The sequence below is a fragment of the Psammomys obesus genome, unplaced genomic scaffold (assembly GCF_907164565.1).
Source record: "Psammomys obesus unplaced genomic scaffold, mPsaObe1.curated_primary_1811, whole genome shotgun sequence".
Taxonomy (NCBI): Eukaryota; Metazoa; Chordata; class Mammalia; order Rodentia; family Muridae; genus Psammomys; species Psammomys obesus.
In genome coordinates, this window is record NW_026596095.1 from 6,936,406 (window position 1) to 6,953,320 (window position 16,915).

The 16,915-nt window shown below is 37.6% G+C and overlaps 1 protein-coding gene across 1 annotated transcript in view; it reads left to right on the top strand.

Moving 5' to 3' along the window:
* Positions 1 to 16,915, top strand: part of Dpyd (dihydropyrimidine dehydrogenase) — an 844,213-nt gene that overhangs the window by 355,129 nt on the left and 472,169 nt on the right. Inside the window, 1 exon segment of the mRNA XM_055628041.1 lies at positions 6,154 to 6,338. Within this exon segment, the coding sequence (XP_055484016.1) occupies positions 6,154 to 6,338 (185 nt within the window).

Sequence of the window (16,915 nt, forward strand, 5' to 3'; positions counted from 1 at the left end):
TATCTATCTATCTATCTATCTATCTATCTATCTATCTATCTATCTATCTCTATCTTTATCACTTTTTGTCTCCAAATTGTGGATAAGATGTAAGCTCTCTCAGTGGCTCTAGCCACCATACCTGCCTTCCAATCATTGATCATTCACACCCTCTAAAGCTATAAGCAAGTGTCCATTTAAATGTTTTCTTTTCTAGGTATTTGTGTTGTGGTGGTAGGGTCTCCACAGAACTACAATAGTAACTAAGATGAAGATAACTGAATAAAGGAAGACTTTAAAGTAAAGCTTGTGGTCATTTTTATTGAGATCAAGCTCAGGGCCACAACTGACTATAATTTCTATTGGAGAATATGTAGTGCCCTGGATGATAAAGAACTATGAAGAAGAAAACTTAGAAATGGAAAATACCTATAATCCAAAGGACAACTCAATAATGGAGGGAATGTAGACAGAAGAGCTTTCTGCCCATGTAAGAAGAAAAAGAATAAAAATATAATAGAGTTTAACTGTGGGATGCTACATAAAAACAAAAAGTAAGACAGGGACATAGGACTTGTCAACCAAATAGGCCGTAGTTTCAATGGATGGACATAATGGAAGACATCTTTGAGTAGCAAGAAAAGGGGGCAGTGTGGATTACTCTAACGAAGTGGATAAAAATAGTTATTGGATATAGCTATGAGAAGGGTGCAACATGTCACAATCCAAGGTTTCAAAGCAGGTGAGGAAAAGAGAAAATCATAAATACTGTATAGGAACAGAGTAAGAAATATCGTGACAAAGGACTTGAGAAGGAAAAGATGCAGAGTCAAGGAGGACAACTTAGGCTGGTTGAAGGAAAATGGCAGCCCCTCACTTCAGACCCCATTGGCTTTGGGGCATGCATGGTGGTTGTATTCTTAGGACTATGTACGTGGAACAACAGCCTGCTGTACCAACATGGTGTTCTCAGATGAAAGTATTTTTTGGTTCCATCCCTTGCCTTCTCCAACCTGGTCTTCTATTTAAACAGAATTCTCAGATCTTGGCTCTCTACTTAGAATTGTTTGATCTGCCTCAGATTCTGCTTTCTTCTGTAAATTACTGAGGTGATTACCCTAGCTTGTTTTCTTCTCTCATCATGCTTTGATCCTACTGGGTCATCACTGATATCAAATTAAACAGCACTCATGGGGATGAATTCATCTATGTTATCAGGATAATACTTCACTAGAAATGTTAAAGGATTTTTTCTTCCATTCCTTTGTAATGTCTAACTCTTCAAAGAATACTAATAATCCTCTCCGTTATGGTTTCGACACTGTTGTTTCTTTGTTTATGGACAATTAATTTATATTTATGTACTAAACTATAATGCCTTCCACATCTTTTTATAAATACTGAGAAACACACTTGTTATACATGTATGGATTTTTCTTCTATATATATGACAGCACGACTGTGTCCATTTAATTGAACTTAGCAACATGCATCTGCTGATGATATGTCCCGAAGGGATGGTTTCTGCAATTCCAAGATGTGGCTTATTGAAGAAATTGTGTGTCACAGTACAATTAAGTCTATTTTTTTAAAAAAGTCATCTCAGGCATAACATTAAATTGACTAAAATTTCCTATTTCAAAACTATTTCTTGTTATAAAGCTACCTTGGAGTGTCTTTGTTTTTTAAATAAGCTCATTTGAACACAGTAGTAATTAAAGCAAAAAATTAACATAAATCTTGAATGTTTGGTATGAATTAAGGATGTTTCCGTTCTTTTAAGGACTGCATAAAATTCCAGGCACCATATCATTTAGCATATTTCTCTCTCATTTGCAGAATAATCTGGACTGTGAATAAGCACATTTAACGGCTCTTTTTCAAGTTCCTTTTTTTTTTTTTTTTATTGTTGTTCAACTATGGAGCTACTGAGGCATATGCCTACCTCCACATGAACATACACTTCCTTGGAAACCTGTTTGCAAACTATAAATGATCATAACAGAAAATGCCCACCCCCTTCAAGAAAGAAAGGAAACCACGCAAGCCTTTATTAATATTCATTTAACACTTCATAGGAGATGGCAAGCAGTTATTTGGTTTGCAAATGTAAACATACATTTTTCATTCACTTGGGTCCTCATCCTTTCTAGCAGCATCAAGGCAGTAGTGATCTGCTTCTGAGGTTTGTTTACATTGATTTCCAAGTTGAATGTATCAGCAAAGGAGTAAGAGTTTTCAGTTGTCCATATAAGAATGATTCCCATGATGCAGATGAGAGACATTCCCTTGTTACAAGAAGCTGAAAAAATGGACTCCACCTGACAAATTACAAGGAAAATGAACAGAGATTTTCTGCATTGGATTCTTAATTTGAAATATCTAGATATGATACTTTATGGCTTACAAAAAAAAAAAAAGCTAAAATAATGGGAACAAGGGCTATTGTTTGAGAGTCACTGAAGTTAAGAAAGATAAGGCCAAGGAGATGATTTCTTCTTTAAAGTGCCTGCCACTCAGGCCTGCAGTCCTGAGTTCAAATCACCTCAACATAATAAAACGTTAGGGGTAATGATGTCTACTGAAACTGTAACACTGGTAGGGTAGATACAGACAGATTCCCTAACGCTCATTGGTCAGCAAGTGAAACCTAATTAATGAGCTGCAGGTTGAGTTAGAGACCCTGGGTCAACAAATAAAATGGAGTGGCATCAAGGGGAGGCATTCAATCAACCTTTGGCATTCATACTTGTGAATATCTATCAGTGAATAATAATAAAAAAAAACATACATTAGACATGCATGAAATTGAGAAAAATATTTTCTCAAAAAAAATCTCAAAAAAATATCCATGTATAGAATCAAAGAGCTTATGAATACTATATAAATACTTTTTATGTCTAAACAGAGTCTAGTGTACATGCAAGGAAATACATGTTTGTGATTGTATGACCATTATTCTGAGAGTAGCTGCTTGGCACTGCTGACAGAAGACATTTAGGACCTACTACAGCACTGTTTATACTTACATTTTGTGAGTCTACGTTTTCAAATGTTGCTTTGTAGATACTGAGAACCCTAGAATTACATATTCAAATTTAGTCAGACTATCACTGTTTTGGTTTATATTTCATAATATCAAAGCTGACTCTGTAACTTTTGATCTGCTTAAAATTTCAAGAGTGAAGTTAGAGACATACTAAACTTGAATAATCCTACAAAAGGGCAAAAGGCAATTCAATACTTACTTTTTGAAAGAAATCTAAGATATATTTTAAGATGAAAATTTAACATATAATTTGGAATATAAAATCAAACAATTCTTTCATTTAAAAAATAGTTTAGATCAATGTCAGAAGTGACTAAATGATTACAATAGTTGATATTCAGGTCTAAGATTTCAAAAGCTGAGTAAACCACATAATGAAGAGCTTATTTTGAACAGTATGCAAGCGTGATTTCTGAGGGACATGCATTCATAAATGTGCATGTAATTCTCTGGTTCAAGCAGACGCAAACTTGTGAGACCCTAGGGCCCTCCTTTGAGAATCTAAACATTTAACAGGCTTCAGATATAGCTCAATGGTAGAGTGCTACTGCCTAGCTTGTACCAAGCTCGTGTTCAACCCCTAGCACTTCAGAATATTTAAAGAAAGAACGAAAAAATAAAATTTACAAACTTTGTGCTAGGCAGAAGGCTTCAAAAGTGTTCAAGTAAGGGTTCACAATTTAAATTTCAATAGCTTCACAATATGTCTCTAATAGGTGTTGTAGGGAATAATAGCTAATACATAATCTTTATTTTGCTCATTCTTAGAGTAAAATCAGTACTTTACTTTCAAGGCTGTATCCATCAAAAATGAGATTAAATTTATAAAAGGGATGTGAATTTTTAGTGAAATAATCTGAAACTTTTTCTGATTTAAAATACTATTTTATATCTCTAATAGGGCCAGGGTATATCAAAGTTTTAGACAAATAATACCACTTCTTATGTGTAATTATTTATAATTATTGGTCTATAGTTGTAAAGTGTACTATTCAATAATGGCACATTATGCTGGATTGAAGAAATGAGCCATATTCACTATTGATGTTCTTGCAACTCAAGTACCTGTCAACAGATGGTAGTGATGATCTGTTATGCAACAGGGAACAATGAGAAAGGTCTCCCTTCGTGTGACCTTTAAAGACATTAGAAGAAAATCTCAAAATGCCATTTTGCATTGAAAATAATTACATGAATATTTAATTTTACTCTTGATGAAAGGTGAGCTAGCAGAGAAATACAAATACACAAGGTTTTTAAATAAAAACCTGACTGTGGTAGCTTTATCTCGGGGACTCTTTTAATCACACACCCATCAATCCAGCCCAGTGTTTTCTAAAGGTGAAGTACAGTTGCATACACGGTAGCGTGCATTCAAATATACACATTTCTGTTTTCCGGGAACTACGGGCGTGTAGTAAAAGCACAGCAGGACCAGCTCAATGATATCTGTTCATTCTTACTTTATCTGATGCAACAGATATAAACCAAGGCTTATTCTTAATTATTTTTTTCTAAATTTTTTTTACATGAGTATGGTATACTTATATAATTTCTACTCCACTACTCTTGACCCTGCAGCTTTTCTGTTTTGTCCCATTACTTTCACACACATGTACACTTACACACACACACACACACACACGCACACACCCACGCAACCTGCTCAGTCCATTTAACCATGTAGCACAACTACTTCTATATGGATGTGGTTAGGGCTGGCCACTTGGGATTGGGAACCACATCAGAGGCTCATCTTCTGGAGAAAATGAATCGATTTTCCTTACCTACATGACTGCCTATATCTCTTCATTGAGGGGTCTACCTTGTGAGATTTCCCCTATCCACATCGGTTTGTTGAATGGGGTTGTAATTTTTCTCCTGGTCCCCTGGCTCATACAATCTTTCTGCTCCCTCGGCCTTAAGAATAGGGATTGTGTTTTAGACTCACTAGCTGAGGCTGGGCACCCCACAGTCTCTTTATGCATTTTGACAAGGTTCATGTTTATGGTATCTCATTATTTTTAATGTTTTGGTTACTTTACTATATAGTTGATTTTTTCAACAACTACAATTTCTATTTCAGGAATTTCCAGGCACTCTTTAGAGTTCAGTCTCTCTCCCTCTCTCACCTACCTAACTATCTATCTATCTATCTCCATCTATCTATCTATCTATCTATCTATCTATCTATCTATCTATCTATCTATCTATCATCATCATCTCCCTCATTCTCCCCATTGAAGGAAGAATAGGTTGTTTTTTGTTTTTTGTTTTTTTTTTCCTATATCTACACGCTGTACTTAAAAATCATGACATGCCACCTGTAGATAACATTGACCCTAAACTCCAGCACATTTGTTCCAGAATAAAGGCTCTTTTGCTCTGTGTACTTCATCTTTCAGAAAGCCTTTCTTTTACAAATCCCATGACTGCAATTCCATATAAAATTTCCATTATATGATTTTCTTTAAAAAGCACCAAACCTTTTCCATGGCATCTTTAGATTACCTGAGAAAATACATAGCAAATAATTATGCATACATTTCAAGAGAATTTCCACAAAGAAGTAAGGGTGATATTTGCATTTGCTGGGTTTTATGAAATAAAAGAAACAACTATTTTGAGTTCAGTTTGAGTGTTCATCTGAGTCTAAATGTTTAATGATAATGGTAAATATAAAGTGCCTTGTTATGAATAGGAGAGACTTGGTTTACAGCCCAATCTATAAATCAACTACACAGCTTTCATCTATAGCAACCAGGGACACTACTGTGATGATGTGAATAGTAACAGATTTATGGATAAGTACACTTTAGAAAATTCATTTAGATGTATTTCAGAGGCTGTGCTTTCTTCACAAATTCAAACCTTAATAGATAGGAGACCAGATACTAAGTATTGACCAACTCTTTTTAGTTTCTACATGTGAGGTATGTTTTTTAGGTTAAATAATAAACTTGGTTGTGTTGTCTCTGGTATTTTTATTAAATTGCCATTTTTGGTTTATTAAAAACAGTTGCTTGTATACAAAGAACAATAATTAATATATATATTTTCCTGACTTTCAAGCTGATATATTATTCACTGATCTGTCATTGCCTATTGTCTTCCCCTTGTTTTAGTGAAAGAAGCCCTGAGTCCCATCAAGTTTAACAGATGGGGTCTCCCAGAAGTGAATCCAGAAACCATGCAAACCAGTGAGCCATGGGTGTTTGCAGGTGGTGATGTTGTGGGTGTGGCTAACACCACAGTGGAATCTGTGAATGATGGGAAACAGGCTTCTTGGTACATTCACAAGTACATACAGGTAAGCATTTGTCATCAGTATAACATTTTTTCCTCATAAGTACTTTTTGAGTTTTAGTACTAATTTGTATGAATTTGGTTTGCGTATGTGTATGCTTGTTCGAGAGAGGGAGGGAGTGAGAGGGATATGCTTGTGTATGTGCCTGTTTGGGTGCATGTACCAGTATGTTCATATAAGCCAAAAAAGGACATTGGGAGTCTTACTCTATCTCTTTCTGATTTACTGACATGGCATTGGGTCTCTCAATGAACCAGGAGCTGAGCAGACAGCCAGAAAACCCTGCTGATCCTCCTGTCTGTACTTTCTACCAGTGCTAGGGCTGTAGGTACCTGGAACCTTGCCAGCTGTTTTGCATGGGTTCTGAAGATTTGAGCTCAAGTCCCCATGCTTGCATAGTAAGTACTCTTACCCAATGAGCCATCTCCTTAACCCAATATGAGCATTTTTATAAGTTGTCTATGTACTTATAAAATATGTACATATATATTTTTACTTGGATACAAATTTTAACATGCATACTGAGTAGTAAAATCAGTCAGCTGATTGAAAAATGCATTATGTATTTCTATTAGCAGAGTGCTATGAAGTGAAAGCTCGTTGCAAAATATTTGCAATAGATTAAATAAAGAGACTACATGTATCACATTTGATGATACCCACAACGATAGGAGCTTGAATCTGATTCATAAGGAGCCAATGTAGTCTAGAAAGCTATTTGGACTATCCATGTGGACCAGATGAATTCCTACGCATTTCCAAATTTGGTGTGCACAGACAAGCAGAAAGCAGACTATTGAAAAACATCAGTTTAGTGGCAAGTTTTTATACTAAATGGTTTTATGATAAGATACAGAATGTTAAAATGATGGAATAGTGATTTGAGCAAGCTCTGGTACGGTGACTCTGTGGTGCCGAAGCACACTACTGGTAAAACTACTAGGTTTTAGTCTCGTACTCTTACAAAATACGTTATTTTTATTGTACAGCTTGATTCTATTCATTCATTTACATAGTGTTCCTGGGTGAATTTGTCTTATTAACACAGTTTTAAATCATTTTATATAATTTATTATTTCTTTTATTATGATTACATCATTTCTTCCTTTCCTTCTTTCATCCCAACTCTCCTGTGTATCTCTCCTTCCTCCCTTTCAAATTCATGGACTTTCTTTTATTAATTGTTACAGACACAAGCACACAATACACAATCAAAAACATGTATATACATATATACAAATACAACCTATTCAGTTTCTTTTTATAATTTAATATTTATTTGATTTGATTTTTTATAATTTTTATTTTTTTATATTAATCACAGGTTATTTACTTTGTATCCTAGCCATAGCCCCCTCCCCCAATCACTCCCAATTCTACCCTCTCTCCCTCCCTCATCTCCTCCCTGGCCCTTTCAAAGTCCACTGATAGGGGAGGTCCTCCTCCCCTTCCATTTGACCCTAGTTTATCAGGTATCTTCAGGACTGGCTGCAAAGTCCTCCTCTGTGGCCTAGCAAGGCTGCTCCTCCTGCAGGGGCTGAGAGAGGTCAAAGAGCCAGCCATTGAGTTCATGTCGGAGACATTCCCTGTTCCCCTTACTAAGGTACCCACTTGGATGCTGAGCTGCCATGGGCTACATCCAAGCAGGGTTTCTAAGTTATATCCATACATGGTCCTAGGCTGGAGAAACAGTCTCATAGAAGATCCCTGTGCCCTGATATATTTGGTCCTTATGGAGCTCTTGTCCTCTCCAGGTCATACTAACTCCTCCTTCTTTCATATGATTCCCTGCACTTTGCCCAACGTTTGGTTATGAGTCTCCGCATCTGCCTTGATACACTGCTAGGTAGAATCTTTCAGAGGCCCTCTGCAGTAGGCTCCTGTCCTAGTAAGGAAAATATATATTTGTCATAGCCCCCCTTGATTTTCTGATTTTCGTTTGTTTCACTTATGTTGACCAATGCATTTTTTCTTAAACCTAGTTTTTTTATTTTTTTAACTTTTCTCATCTTTGCCCTGACAGGATAGTTTGAATTTTCTTCTTTAAATTCACACACTTCAGTCAGACCCCCTTATTAGGCCTGTGATGTTGTAGTTTGAGTATTTCAGTACTCTGTGTATCATTGTTTTCATGCTTAAATTACCTATCTTTTCTCATCTCACCCTGGAAATCTGCATGTAGCAGACATTAAGGTGTTGAAAACTACAAAATGAGTGAAACTAACTATGGGCTTTGTAGTGAGAAGAAAGTTATGATTCTGGAATTTGTTTGTATTGTCAAATCTTAACTTTTAAGGTTAGCTATGACTTAGTCATAAATTAAACAGGAGTTTCTGCCACTCCACACCCACCTCTCCTGCTAGGGATAGGTAGAATTCGAGGTGGACTGAAGGGAGGAACACATAGCCGGGGCAGGTGGGTACTGGCAGGATCTTGTTCAGAGCAGTGAGTGTGCAGGCAACAAACACAATGCTTGGGAACAGCTTCAGAGAACTGGTTTCTTTATTGGGGAGAAAGCAGGGTATTTTTGCTCCTGGGGAGGTGGTCAGGATCTCTGGGGCAATGCTCATGACTGTGTGCAATTGGCCAGGGCTGGGTGGTTGGAGGATATTTCAAAGACCTTATAACGTGAAACAAGGAGTGAAGTCTGTTAACTGCCAGGATAATAAATTCTTACTAGGGTTAATGGTGGGGAAGCCGACTTTATGGCACTAGGTTGGGAGGGTGGAGGGAGACAAATCCTGCCGTCTTGAAGCTCTCCTCGACCCTTCCTCTGTAACTTGGGCCATTATAGTCTCACAAGTTTCCAGGCAAAGGAAAAATAGAAGAGAATTTTAACAAGGAGAAGCCTGGGTCTCAGAAATAGCAACTTATTTGTGGTCTGGTTTCTGTCTCTCTAAAGGCTGTACATGCAAGTCTTATGGTCATTCTTTGCTTTAAATGTAGCTTTTCTTAAGTTTTTTTTTTTTTTTTTTTTGAAAGAAAAGAAGCTCACAGAGACAGCCGCTAAAATCAGTTCTCATGCAAGGACAGTCTCCTGTTTGAACTGCTCTCCTCTGACTGCAATCCTATATTTTTGTTTTCTCATTCCACTGTTATTTTTAGGTTACTGGGAATTTTTTTACCCTACCTCCTTCTGTATACCTCCCTGGTCTATATGCCCACCAGGTCCACTCTATTGCCTAATCGTATGTTGGATGTGTTCACATCTTCACATGTGTTGCTAATGTGTTTATCTAATTCAGAGTTTAACTTATTCATGGGGGTCTCCACCTCACATCCATTGCCTTTGAACCCAACATGCCTTCTCAAATCTGTCCTGCCTCTATCCCTTGACAATTCTTGTTCCCATGTCTAACCCATTCCCCAAGGGTCCAGTTATTGGCTTTTAAGTATTGACTTACTCAGACTAAGAAAATTTTAATATTAAATTGGAACTCAATATAGCCTTGGAGATTTTTAGTGAGAACATTAAAACAAACAAATGGCGTTACATTTGATAACACACACATTGATAAGACTTTTTTAAAAAAGTTTAAATAAACGTTAATATTAAAAAGATGTTTTTCAAGAAAGCACAATTAAAATACACACATTTATATTTGACAGCACATGTATATTTTCTCTTCATAAAATAGCAGTGTTCTACAAAGCCATATTTAGATGTTATTTAAGTTGAGTTTTATATTTTCTTTCCCTGTACATATGTGTGTGAGTCTATCTCAGCAAACATTCCAGAATAGAAAGTTCTAGCTTGCTTTTATGTTTCTGTGATAATACATTCTAACAAAAAGAAAACGGGGGAGGAATGCGTTCCTTTCAAATTACACTTCCAGGTAACACTGAGGAAAGTCAGGGGACTCAGCAAGCCCTAAATCTAGCACGGCAAATTCTTGCACTCTAGACTAATGTCTGACATCTGGGACTCACTTATGATCTTCTAGACTCCAAAGGGCTTGGGCAGCCTCCTTCTCTGGCTCTGCAATCTGCAGCACACAATCTTGTCTCAGAAGTTTAGGATGACTCTACTTCATTCTTATCACTCACTTGGTGGTCATCCCACGGTTCTGGTATTTACAGCATCCTGGGTTCTCTCCTGTTTCTGAGGTTTCATCTTCATCAATGGCTTCTCCTCAGGGAGGATGAACCCCTTCATGGTACCAGGCTTTAGCAGCTATCCATGCCATCCAATCTTGCACCTCCTATGCCTTAAATATGAGTATGACAAAGAGACTCTTAAACATTACCAAGTTCAGCAGCCAGCTTGAAAAATAGCCTTTTCTACAAAACTTCAGTTTGTGGGCTACCCCTTGAGAGATACTTCCCAGAAGATTTTTGTATGATTTTTTTTTAATCCCAGATAAACACTGTCCACTGTCTTCATGAAACAGAGAAGGTTTCAGTTCAGTGTTGTTTATTTATTAATCGGAGCTTGTTCTTCAGCACTCACTTATTATTAACCCAAAATACTGCAAGAACATTCCTAATAAAGTCTTTATTAACCCCTGAAACTTCACAGTCTAGGACTCTATTCTACCAATTCTCTCAACAGTCTAATCTTTCAAGCTTTTATAGAACAACCTTTTAACCTCTGCATAGTTGGTGGCTTATTCATTAATTTCTTAGTGTTTGTTTACAATTATCCCAAGTCTATTAAGGAACAATCCAACTCTAGGTACAAGTTTATGTTCTAGTTTTCTTTTCTGTTACTGAGATAAGACATTCTGTCCAAAAACAACTCAGAGAAGAAAAAGTTTATTTTACCTTAATCTTCCAAGCCACAGGACATTACTGAGGGAATACAGGGAAAGAGTTTTTGCAGAAAGCATGAATGAATGATGCTCTCTTTGGCTCATGCTCATGTAGCTTTTTTACGCAGCCCAGACCATCTCACTTGCCTAGAGATGGTGCCTCCCACAGCAGGTCGACCTCCTATATCCATAAACGATCAAGGAAGCACCCACAGTCATGCCCACAGGCCAGTCTGAACAAAGCTCCAGGTGAGACTCCAGAGATAACTCTCGAGTCTGTCCAGCTGATAGATGAAGTAAGAAGAAGATACACTTAGATGGTTTATCTTTCGTGGGAAGCTGTGAATTGTCTTCAAGTAGATAAGTTACCGAGTAGTATGTCAGTTTCTTGAAGAAAGGTAAGTAAAATCCAAGGATAAGGAAGAAGCATCTTCTGGAATGCTAGTTGAATCTGCTTGAATGTCTGAATTCAATGTAGAGGGATAGTGATTGTGAGAGATGTGGACGAGACCTGAAAAACAGAACAGAACAAAAGTCAGTGGGTAACATCTTGCCGCTTTTCATTATTGTCCCAAATATGTCAATTATATATGCACTATAAATCAGAGGTTAAATATACAAAGAAAGAACTGCCCAAATTCTTGATAGCCACAGGGAGAGGAGTGCTGAAACAAATACGGAGAGCATGTGTATTTAAGAGAAGATGAAGCCTTACCTTAGCATTCATAGTTAAGGTTTTTTTTTTTTATTTTGTCATAGTATAAATATATTTTATAAATGTAACTTAATAGTGCTTCATATTATTATTGTAAAGAAAAGTTTTCCTCCATAATGTTTTTGGAAGTTTTATAAAAAGTATATGTTCAACTCTTTAAGTAGAGTCTGATAATTATATGACTATCACTTTAAACAACTAAAATATTTTGTTAACGTAATGGTTGTAAATACTCACTGAGTACAATACAACGTTTCCAAGTATGTACAGACATACTGATCAAATAAGGGTCATTACTGATTCTCACACCTCATTATTTTGTATGTAAGTTTTCTTTGAGCTCTTGTGTATTTTCATCATTTAATTGAACGTTATGAATTCCTTTCCCTAACCATGTTATAGAATATGAAAATATATTTTTCTAGTGATTGAGGAAGACTTTGCTTTCTCCTTTAGTTTCTAGCCTTTACTAGTTACTTTTTAAATTTTGTATTTTTTTATTTTTATTGATTACAATTTATTCACTTTGTATCCCCCCTGTAGCTCCCTCTCTCATCCCCTTCCAATCTTACCCTCCCTCCCCCTTCTCCACCCATGTCCCTCCCATAGTCCACTAATAGGGGATGTCATCCCCTCCTTCCTTCTGATCCTAGCCTATCAGGTCTCATCAGGAGTGGCTGCATTGTCTTCCTATGTAGCTTGGTAAGGCTGCTTCCTCCTCAGAGGGAGGTGATCAAAGAGCAGGCCAATAAGTTCACATCAGAATGGCTAAGATCAAAAACTCAAGTGACAACACATGCTAGAGAGGTTGTGGAGAAAGGGGAACCCTCCTCCATTGCTGGTGGGAATGTAAACTTGTACTTTGGAAATCAATCTGTTGCTTTCTCAGACAATTAAGAATAGTGCTACCTCAACATCCAGCTATACCATTCCTAGCCATATATCCAAAAGATGTTCAAGTATACAACAAGGGCATTGGCTCAACCATGTTTGTAGCAGCTTTATTTGTAATAGCCAGAAGCTGAATACTAGTCACTTTTATATATACATTCAGGTCAACATTTTTAAAAACCCTCATACTGGGTACCTTATGATGTTCTTGTTTTTTGTTGTTGTTGTTTTGTTTTGTTTTTTTTATTTTTTTTATTAATTACACTTTATTAACTTTGTATTCCCCCATAAGCCCCTCCCTCCTCCCCTCCCGATCACACACTCCCTCTCCCTTCTTCACGCATGCCCCTTCCCAAGTCTACTGATAGAAGAGGTCCTCCTCTCCTTCTTTCTGATCTTAGTCTATCAGGTCTCAACAGGAGTGGCTGCATTGTCATCTTCTGTGGCCTAGTAAGGCTGCTCCCCCCTCAAGGGGAGGTGATCAAAGAGCAGGCCAATCAGATTATGTCAGAGGCAGTCCCTCTTCCCATTACTATGTAACCCACTTGGAAACTGAACTGCCATGGGCTACATCTGTGCAGGGGGTCTAGGTTATCTCCATGAATAGTCCTTGGTTGGAGTATGAGTCTCTGGGAAGTTCCCTGTGTTCAAATTATCTTGTTCTGTTGCTTTCCTTGTGGAGATGTTCTTGTTTTTATTTAATCTTTTAACTCCCCTTAATTTCAGAATATTTCACTTAAAAACCAAATAAGCACCAGATTGGTTTCCAAAGTGGTTGTACAAGTTTACATTCTCACCAGCAATGGAGGAGGGTTCCCCTTTCTCCACATCCTCTCCAGCATGTGTTCTCTCTTGAGTTTTTGATCTTAGGCATTCTGATGGGTGTAAGGTGAAATCTCAGGGTCGTTTTAATTTGCATTTCCCTGATGACTAAGAATGTTGATAATTTCTTTAGGTGTTTCTCCACCATTCCATATTCCTCTGTTAGGAATTCTCTGTTTATCTCTGTGCTTCATGTTTTAATTGGATTACTTGGTTTGTTGGTGTTTAACTTCTTGAGTTCTTTATATATTCTGGATATTACTAGGCCTGTGTCAGATATAGGGTTGGTGAATATCTTTTCCCAATCTGTAGGCTGTCATTTTGTTTTGATGACAGTATCCTTTGCTATACAGATGCTTTTCAGTTTCATGAGGTCCCATTTATTGATTATTGATCTTAGAGCCTGTGCTATTGGTGTTCTGTTCAGAAAGTTGTTTCCTGGAAATCAATCTGATGCTTTCTCAGAAAATTAGGAATAGCACAACCTCAAGATCCAGCTATACCACTCCTAGGCATATAACCAAAATATGCTCAACTATACAACAAGGTGATTTGTTCATGGCAGCTCTGTTCATAATAGCCAGAATCTTGGAACAACCTATATGTCCCTTAGTTGAAGAATGGATACAGCACTTGTGGTATATTTACACAATGGAATACTACTCAGCTATTAAAAACAAGGGAATCGGAAAGAGGCATAGGGAAGGAGGGTGGGGTTGGGGAAGATGGAGGGGCCTACAGCTGGGGTACAAAGTGAATAAACTATAATTAATATAAAAATTAAAATTTAATTAAATACACACAAAAAAAAAAACAAATCATGAAATTTGCAGGCAAATTGTGAGAACTAGAAAAGATCATCCTGAATGAGGTATCCCAGAAGGAGAGAGACACACATGGTATATACTCACCCATAAGTAGTTATTAAACATGTAATGTAGGATTAACATTCTAAAATCTATAATCCTAAAGAAGCTAAACAACAAGGAAGATTCTAGGGAAGATGCTCAGTCCTCATTCAGAAAGGCAAATGCGATAGACCTCAGAAGCAGGAGAAGACAAGGAACAGGACAGGAGCCTACCACAGATGGCCTCTGAAAGACTCTACTGATTGAGGCATCAAAGCAGAGGATGGGACTCATAGCCAAACTTTGGACAGAGCGCATGGAATTTTATGAAAGAAGGGGGAGATAGAAAGACCTGGAGGGGACAGGACCTCCAATAGGAGATCAAAAGAGCCAAAAAATTGGGCCTTGGGGGGGCCCTCCAGAGACTGATATCCCCCCAAATAAGGACCATGATGGAGAGGACCTAAAACATCAGCCCAGATGTAGCTCATAGACTCAGTCTCCAACTGTGTTCCTCAGTAAGGCAAGCAGGGGCTGTCTCTGGCATGAACTCGGTGGCAGCCTCTCTGATCACCTCTCCCTGGCCAGTGCAGCCTTGCCAGTCCACAGAGGAAGATTCTGCAGCCAGCCCCGATGAAACTTAATAGAAAAGTGTCAGATAGAAGAGGAGGAGGTCCTCCCCTATCATTGGACTAGGGGAGGGGCAGAGGGGAAGAAGAGGCAGGAAGGGTGGGATTGGGAGGCGACAAAGGAGGGGACAACAGGCGAATACAAAGTGAATAAATTGTAATAAATGATAAATTAAAAAAATTGAAAACTAAATGAGCATTTCGCTTAACCTTCCCCCTAGTCTTACGACAAATGTCTAATATAACGAAGAGAAATATGTGATTCTTTATCAAGACACACGTTTCTAGGAATGAGAGTATTTGAAGCATTAAAGATATAATGCTTAGTAAAAAGTTTGGGTTGTGTGAAGGATTAAACACATCAAACTAGGTACCGAACTCATCTTTAAAATGGAATTGAGATGGAAGTTACGTGTGGTTTACTGTTAAGTAGAGTCAATACTTATACATTTCTGACAGAGTGTTTGCTACAAAGTGGGAAAGAGCATATGGGGTTTCTCTGTGCGCTAGGTCAGAATGTGCTTCCTGGCTCCATGATCTCTGCTGAAAGTGTTTTCACCTCTGAATCTAGTACACCAACACTGCATCCGCTGATCCTCCTGGGATTTGAGAGTGAGTCTAATTTCCTCACTAAAATCCTGTCAGTGTCTCCTCATTGCACTCAAGATGAAGCTCAGTCTCTTTGATATGTGATACTGATTATAGATTTCTTTTACAGCACATCAAGATTTTTTCTGTAGTGAGACCCTGCTCGCTGGACTTGTCCCATTACATCTGGCAGCATTTTTCAAAGGGTCCAGGACATGACATGAGAGGCACCATATACTGGTCATTGCAATGAGCTGGTCACACTTGTTTCTTTCTATTCGTTGAAAATAAGAACATATCTAGATATTGAATAGGAAAAAATGTTCAGAATGACAGAAATAATTTTTAAGAATATGAGTGAGATGGCTCAGCAGTTAAGAGCATGTACTGATTTCCCAGAGGACCAAAGTTCAGTTCCCAGCAACCACACAAAGCAACTTCGCAACAACTTGTAACTCCAGCTCCATAAGATGTAACACCTCTGGCCTCGGTGGGCACCTGCCTCCACATGAACACATCTTCCCACAGACACACACATGCACATAATAAAAAAAAATAAATTTAAAGAAAAGATAAAATTAATATCTTCATTATATAATGAACTCGTTGTGATCATAAATAGTGTTTTCTTATGATCGGAATCATTAAGAGAAACTGTTGCGGGGATGGAGAGACAGCTCAGGAGTGTTCTTCTTGAGGATGGGAATCTTTCTCTTTCTCTAACTCTTCCTTCTTCCCTCTCTTCTCTCTCTCTCTCTCTCTCTCTCTCTCTCTCATCTTTTTGATATGTATACTCACGCACACACACATAAATTAATTCTTTAAAACCTTGCTTGTCCTGTGTCTCAGTTTCGGTTGGGGAAAACTGTCACACTAGAGACTATGTTTTTCAATGACTTCATCCATATATTATCTCATGAATGAATGCATACAGTCGCTGCAGTGCTGCATATGTAATTTCTTTGACATATATTTTTGGATAAATGCTGTTATTTAAAGACATCCTTGTTGGGATTTCAATTATCCTCATAATTTTCCAAAGAGAGCTTCACTTACATTTCATTAGTTAATTTCCTCAATTACCACTTATTAAGAGCCAGCTGTGGGGCCAACACTTGACACTGGGAAGGCACCAAAATGAAGAAAGGAGGGGAGGTAGACTACAGTGGTTGATTCATTTGGGCTCTGAATTGAAGAGAGAATTTCAAACCCAATTTCAATACTTAGAAATGAACCTTCAGCAGATTATGCCATCTTCCTAGGCATGACCTTCTTGGAGGTATATCAATGATAGATAGATAGATAGATAGATAGATAGATAGATAGATAGATAGAT